The 8,111-nt window shown below is 36.6% G+C and overlaps 1 protein-coding gene across 1 annotated transcript; it reads left to right on the forward strand.

Annotated features, from left to right (window-relative positions):
* Window positions 1–621: 621 nt before the first annotated feature.
* OR13G1 (olfactory receptor family 13 subfamily G member 1) lies at window positions 622–1,545 on the forward strand. The gene has a single exon (XM_038556359.1). It carries the CDS (start codon window positions 622–624, stop codon window positions 1,543–1,545), a length of 924 nt encoding a protein of 307 aa, XP_038412287.1.
* The last annotated feature ends 6,566 nt before the right edge of the window (window positions 1,546–8,111 follow it).

The following is an 8,111-nucleotide window of genomic DNA, read 5'->3' on the forward strand; positions in this document are numbered from 1 at the left end:
TTTGTTCTAGATATTTCTGCTCCTGTATGTTACAAGAAAGATAGTATGTAGTTAACAACTAGGAAGCTGTGTAACTATTTGTATTCTATTTCATATACCTGTGAATTTTGTTCAAATAAGTTTCATCTCAAAATGGTAATATTGAAATACTTAAATATATTTATTTTACTTATCTTTTCTCAACCACTGGCTTCAGTTTAATGGATTCATTAATTGAAGAACCTGCATCAAAAAATGATATCCAGCTGGAGAATAGAGGGTATTGCCTAGAAGACAGAACTCCATCTGAAGGGAATTTTTGCTACAAAGTTGTATCACATCAACTAATAAATCACTAAGTTCACACACATACACACACACACACACACACACACACACGCTTCCAGATCATTTTTTGTATATTTTTTTATTGGAATTCAATTTGCCAACATATAGCATAACACCCAATGCTCATCCCGTCAAGTGTCTCCCTCAACTCCCATCACCCAGTCATCACATCCCCCCGCCCACCTCCCCTTCCACTACCCCTTGTTCATTTCCCAGAGTTAGGAGTCTCTCATGTTCCCAGATCATTTTAATTCCCAGTTGCTCATTCTCTACAATGTCTGTCACCAAAGCAGGATGAATAAGAGCATTGTAACGGAATTTTTGATTCTGGGCTTCACCCAAAAACCTGAACTGCAAAGAGCTCTCTTCATTGTCTTTCTCCTCATCTACCTTGTGGCCTTACTTGGCAATGCACTGATTGTCATTGCCATAATCTGTAACACCACCTTGCATACACCCATGTATGTTTTCCTTCTGGCACTGGCTATTGTGGATATCATCTGCACAACAAGCATTATACCCAAGATGCTGGGGACCATGCTAACAACGGGAAGGAGTATTTCCTATGAAAGCTGCATGTCACAGCTCTTCTTCTTCACGTGGTCCCTGGGGGCCGAGATGGTTCTCTTCACCACAATGGCCTATGACCGCTATGTGGCCATCTGTTTCCCTCTTCGCTACAGAACTATGATGAACCCCCATATGTGTGTGGCCTTGCTTGGCATTACCATGGTGATTGCTGTAACCAATTCCTGGGTACACACTGGTCTTATCCTGAGGCTGACTTTCTGTGGGCCAAATATCATTGACCACTTCTTCTGTGAGATACCTCCACTTCTGTCTTTGTCCTGCAGCCCTGTGAGGATCAATGAGGTGATGGTGTATGTTGCTGATATTACCCTGGCCATAGGTGACTTCACGCTCACCTGCATCTCCTATGGTTTCATCATTGCTGCCATTCTCCGCATCCACACGGCAGAAGGCAAGAGGAAGGCTTTCTCAACATGTTCATCCCACCTCATAGTGGTGTCCCTTTACTACTCTCCTGTGATCTACACCTATATCCGCCCTGCTTCTAGCTACTCATTTGAAAGGGACAAGGTGATAACTGCACTCTATACTCTCGTGACCCCAACATTAAACCCAATTGTGTATAGTTTCCGAAATAAGGAGATGCAGACAGGGATTCAGAAGGTATTTGCATTTCTGAGACATTAGTGGTTTCAAAAGGTTTTTTATATCAGCTTGACTCCAGAATCGTCTCCTAGAATGTCTCATATTTTACTGATCAATTGTAAACATTTCCTTCCCCTATTCCCTATTCCCTCTTAGGAGTGTTTCATTCCATTAAGAATCATTGCCTTAGCTCCTGATTTCTAAAATGCACTGACTTTCTTAATATTTCATTACTGATTTATACTTATCACTTTGCATATTTCTAAAATATTTTCTTTCATTAAAACTTTCACAACAAACCACAGTAAATGTAAAGTGTTTCTCTCATTCTTATTCTTTTCCCAGCTTTTTCATTGTCCCCACAATTGTAATATAGTGATTTAAAAAAATTTTTAGAGAGATTTTATTGATTCATGAGAGAGAGAGAGAGAGAGAGAGAGAGAGAGAGGGAGGCAGAGACACAGGCATAGGGAGAAGCAGGCTTCATGCCGGAACTGGTGGAAGGACTTGATCCTGGGACTCCAGGATCACGCCCTGGGCTGAAGGCAGACACTCAGCCATTGAGCCACCCAGGGATACCCTGTCCCCACAACTTTATATTTTTAACTTTAACAATGTCTTTAGGGGATCCCCGGGTGACTCAGCGGTTTTGCGCCTGCCTTTGGCCCAGAGCGCGATCCTGGAGTCCTGGGATCCAGTCCTGCGTCGGGCTTCCGGCATGGAGCCTGCTTCTCCCTCTGCCTGTGTCTCTGCCTCTCTCTCTATGTCCAGCATGAATAAATAAATAAATAAAATCTTTAAAAACATTTAAGAATGTCTTTAATGTAATATATGTACCACCTCACATAAATATATATCATGATATATATCCGAACGTCTTTCTAAAAACATGTACATACCTTCTCCTTCCTATATACGTAGATACACAAGCATTTGCCTAGAAGCATACATAAAAATCATATATATTAAAATATTTATACTCACAAAGAAATATTACTTTGAATATAAAATTGATCAGTCTATGAATCAAATCAGTTTTCTCATTTCTGTAATAAGAAAATACATTCCATTACTTTGAAACTTATTTGTGACTCAGGAAGCACCATTTCCCTTGAAATGAATTATAATTAGGGTTCTGCTGCAATGTTTTCAAAATACAGGCACTTTTGTCATACTAATCTTCCTGAAACTATCTAGCTCATGTCACTGTTGCTTGCTTTAGAATCTACTTCATGAAAACAATAATCATGTATTATTGTTGACATCCTTTTATGAAGGATGAGTTTGGGTCAGAAAATAAAAGAAATTTGTTTAGGAGCTATATAGAATAAACATTGTTAAACTGTGATTGGTAAATAAGTAGCAGTACATCATATTAATTAGGAAAAGAAGGTACCTTTCTTTCTGAGCTTTGGGCTCCATTTCTGGGCTTTGGGCTCCATTTTTATTTTTGCCTGTGCTCAGAGTGGACTTGTTTTTATCTTGCTCTATCAGGTGACAATCTTCTGATGCTATTGTTCTGTGATTTTTTTTGATGATAGGCAGAACACCATGTCCTACCTGTTTAGCCAGACAAACTGGGCAGACATTACTCAGAGGTCATTCTTTTTTTTTCTTTCTCATTTCTTTAAAATTAAGCTCACAAATTACTGTCTTAATTATGTTCTCTTCCTTTTTGAAAAGATCCAGCTACATAGAAGCCAAATAAACAAAAATGATTATTTCCTTTAGAAAGACAAATATGAAACAATTTCCTGAAAGTGTCCCTTGTTATGAACTTAGGTGATTATAAGCATATTTTGAAAAAAGTTAGATAATCATTTGAAACATTCAAATGTACTTTCATTCTGAATTTTTAAGTGGAAAATTTTAAAAGGAAATGAATTCTGGACTCCCTCCTCTCAGAATTTGTTGCATTGTGGCTTCTATATTATTTTTGTTTATTATTATATTGTGAATGCATTTTGTAATATGTATATAAAGGGATACTACATCTATATATTTTGGAGTATTTTGCATGATTTTCTAACTAACCAATTATACTGTTTTGTACAACTCATGCAACATAAAAGAGAATGAATTATGTATAGCTAGACATCTAGAATATTTATGTTTGTTATTCAAGGGAGATCATAGGATGTCTGAAGTTGGAGTTGTATCTCCCCATATTTCTTGCCCAGTACCTTGTACCTTTTAGCATTGCAAACATCCACCTTAAATTTTAAGCCTATTGAGCATTTTTTTTCTTTTTTAGTTTAAGAGTAAATGCCAATATTGGTTTCAGTGTTCTGTGACATTGATGTGCGGATATCTGAATGTGGGATGGGGAGAACTGGGGTATTTAATGGATTTCCTCTACATTGTATCTAGTACTTGATATAGTGTATGATAAATATTCCAGAATGATTTGGGCTAGTTACCTAAGAACACAGTTTTGATGAGGCAGGCATTCTGGGTTTGGACCTCATGTAGATTATTTTAGATTTCATGGCAGAAATAATCTATTCTACTGAACATAAATGTATTCTAAAGCTGTGCTAAGTTTCTATTATATTCAGTTACAGATAATACAGAATAAACCAGTGTATAGACTTGTGCCTCATGCAATGGAAGTCTGGTGTGCCACCATGAATTGTGACTATCTCCACTCAAGGATATTAGCAAAGAACTAGTATCCTTTAAGTTTGTTTGTTAGTTTTTTTGTTTTGTTTCGTTTTGTTTTGGTTTTGATTTTGTCCTGCTATACTTTGTTTTCCCTAGGGTCATAATGGCTTCTGTATTTCTAGCATCTGAATCATGACCCAGGCAGAATGAAGGCTAAAGGTGAAGACACAAAGGGCATGTGAATCTTCACCTATTATTTTAAACTCTTGGTTCAGGGACCCCTGGGTGGTTCAGCTGTTAAACATCTGTCTTTGGGTCAGGTTGTGATCCTGGAGTCCTAGGATCAAGTCCCACATGGGGCTTCTTGCATGGAGTCTGCTTTTCCCTCTGTGTATGTCTCTGCCTCTCTCTCTTGCTGTGTCTTTTGTGAATAAATAAATAAAATCTTTACAAAAATAAACTCTTGGTTCAGCTTTATTGAGGTAAAATTAATAAATAAACCTGTAAAATATTCAAAAGTGCATCTCATGATTTTGTAATAAAGGAATCACTCAATAACCATGCACTTACATCACACTGGTCATAACTATATCATTGTCATTGCATCATCTCAAACATGTAGTTAATTTCACACTTGTCTTAAAATTGTAACATCTACAAAGACAGTATGTGTGTTAAGTGAACTTAGAACTAGGAGTATTACAAACATGAGTACCTGACTGTATATATGTCATGTGATACAACCGAAATGCAAATAATTTCAAAAAGTTTTTAATATTTTCAGCAAAGATATGTGATTTGTGAGATAAAATACATAAACCTTCCACATACACCATCCATTTTTTAACAATAAAAAATTTACAAGATTTTTAAAATACCAGAACTCATGATGTATTTTACCTTTAAACTATGCTTAATCCATAGTTTAGTCTATTAAAAAGAGTTAGAAATAACAACTAATACACTAACAATGAACAATATCACCTCTGAGATTGTGCTATCTTAAAACTCTTTCCTATTAAAAAAATCACAAATCCTTAGAGCAATCATAAGCTACAGGTAAGGAGTAGAATTTGTGTACAGTAATCTGAAAATTTGTGGTTACAACAGAACACATGAATGTGGCCAAATAGGGTCATGGCAAATAACCCCAGACAATAAGTTACATGCTTCTACTGTCAAAGATTGGATATTTGTGTATAAATATGGATAGTGATCTCATGAATTTAACATAGCAAATATGTTTAAATTAAGGAGTTTCAAATTACCTGAAAACGTTTTGATAAACATAGGAAGATTTTAGGGAACAAATTCATTAAAACCAGTAAAAGAAAAAAACCCAGCATTTTTCATTTACTATATAATCTGTGTAGCCGGACATTAAGGTTGCCAAATAATTGGCTTATGTAGGGTGGGTGGGTTGTTTTCAAGAAAGATTTCAGAAGAAAAATAAAAATGTCAATAGCATCGCTTTGAAAACTGTAATGACTGCATAAATCTAGGCAATAGTTTATTTATTTATTTATTTATTTATTTATTTATTTATTTATTTATTTATTTAATTGGTGTTCAATTTGCCAACATATAGCAAAACACTCAAGGCTCATCCCATCAAGTGCCCCCCTCAGTGCCGGTCACCCAGTCCCCCCACACCCGGCCCACCTCCGTTTCCACCACCCCTTGTTCGTTTCCCAGAGTTAGGAGTCTCTCATGGTCTGTCTCCCTTTCTGATATTTCCCACTCATTTTCTCTCCGTTCCCCTTAATTCCCTTTCATTATTTTTTATATTCCCCAAATGAATGAGACCATATAATGTTTGTCCTTCTCCAATTGACTTACTTCACTCAGCATAATACCCTCCAGTTCCATCCACGTTGAAGCAAATGGTGGATATTTGTCATTTCTAATGGCTGAGTAATATTCCATTGTATACATAGACCACATCTTCTTTATCCATTCATCTTTCGATGGACACCGAGGCTCCTTCCAAAGTTTGGCTATTGTGGACATTGCTGCTAGAAACATCAGGGTGAAGGTATCCAAGCGTTTCATTCCATCTGTATCATTGCGGTAAATCCCCAGCAGTTCAATTGTTGGGTCGTGGGGCAGGTCTATTTTTAACTCTTTGAGGAACCTCCACAAAGTTTTCCAGAGTGGCTGCACCAATTTACATTCCCATCAACAGTGCAGGAGTGTTCTCCTTTCTCCACAGCCTCTCCAACATTTGTGGCTTCCTGCCTTGTTAATTTTCCCCATTCTCACTGGTGTGAGGTGGTATCTCCTTGTGGTTTTGATTTGTATTTCCCTGATGGCAAGTGACGCGGAGCATTTTCTCATGTGCTTGTTAGCCATGTCTATGTCTTCTTTGGTGAACTGTCTGTTCGTGTCTTTCACCCATTTCATGATTGGATTGTTTGTTTCTTTGCTGTGGGTTTAAGAAGTTCTTTATAGATCTTGGATGCTAGTCCTTTATCTGATACATCATTTGCAAATATCTTCTCCCATTCTGTAGGTTGTCTTTCAGTTTTGTTGACTGTATCCTTTGCTGTGCAAAAGCTTCTTATCTTGATGAAGTCCCAATAGTTCACTTTTGCTTTTGTTTCTCTTGCCTTCATGGATGTATTTTGCAAGAAGTTACTGTGGCAAAGTTCAAAAAGGGTGTTGCCTGTGTTCTCCTCTAGCATTTTGATGGAAACTTGTCTCACATTAATTATCTTTCATTCTTTTTGAGTTTATCTTTGTGGATGGTGTAAGATAATGGTCCAGTTTCATTCTTCTGCATGTGGATGTCCAATTTTCCCAGCACCATTTATTGAAGACCCTGTCTTTTTTTCAGTGGATAATCTTTCCTTCTTTGTTGAATATTAGTTGACCGTAGAGTTGAGGGTCCACTTCTGGATTCTCTATTCTGTTCCATTGATCTATGTGTCTGTTTTTGTGCCAGTACCACACTGTCTTTATGATCACAGCTTTGTAGTACAACCTGAAATCTGGCATTGTGATGCCCCCAGCCATGGTTTTCTTTTTTTAAATTCCCCTGGCTATTCGGGGTCTTTTCTGATTCCACATAAATCTTAAAATAATTTGTTCCAACTCTCTGAAGAAAGTCCATGGTATTTTGATAGGGATTGCATTGAATGTGTAAATTGCCCTGGGTAACATTGACATTTTCACAATATTAATTCCGCCAATCCATGAGCACGGAATATTTTTCCATCTCTTTGTGTTTTCCTCAATTTCTTTCAGAAGTGTTCTATAGTTTTTAGGGTATAGATCCTTTACCTCTTTGGTTAGGTTTATTCCTAGGTATCTTATGCTTTTGGTGCAATTGTAAGTGGGATTGACTCCTTAATTTCTCTTTCTTCAGTCTCATTGTTAGTGTATAGAAATGCCACTGACTTTGGCCATTGATTTTGTATCCTGCCATACTCCCAAATTGCTGTTTGAGTTCTAGCAATCTTGGGATGGAGTCTTTTGGGTTTTCTATGTATAGTATCATGTCATCTGCAAAGAGGGAGAGTTTGACTTCTTCTTTGCCAATTTGAATGTCTTTTATTTCTTTTTGTTTTCTGATTCCTGAGGTTAGGCAATGGTTTTTAAAGTTTGCCGAAAACTTTAAAATAGAACTACATATATAGGTCATCTTGCCAAAAAAATGACAATGTCATCAAAACCTTTACATTTAACAATTAATTAAAAGTAATTACATTGGTTTAGAGGAAGATGACATCATGAATACATATCCAGCAAAATTCAGACTACAAGAATATTTTCACTACATGCTGTCCAGTTTCTTCAACAGTAATGCAATGGCAAAATTAAAAATAAATATATAAGATACAGGCAAATTGATAGGACAAGAATCTTTGGAGGGGTTATCAATTAATTGTAAAGTATCTGTATTTATATCCTAATTCAGGCAAACATAATTTATAATTTATAAGTCAGTTATAAAAATATCAACTGGAGGACACTGGGAAGATCTCAGAGTAGGAGGAACCTAA

This window comes from Canis lupus, chromosome 14, assembly GCF_011100685.1.
Source record: "Canis lupus familiaris isolate Mischka breed German Shepherd chromosome 14, alternate assembly UU_Cfam_GSD_1.0, whole genome shotgun sequence".
NCBI lineage: Eukaryota > Metazoa > Chordata > Mammalia > Carnivora > Canidae > Canis > Canis lupus.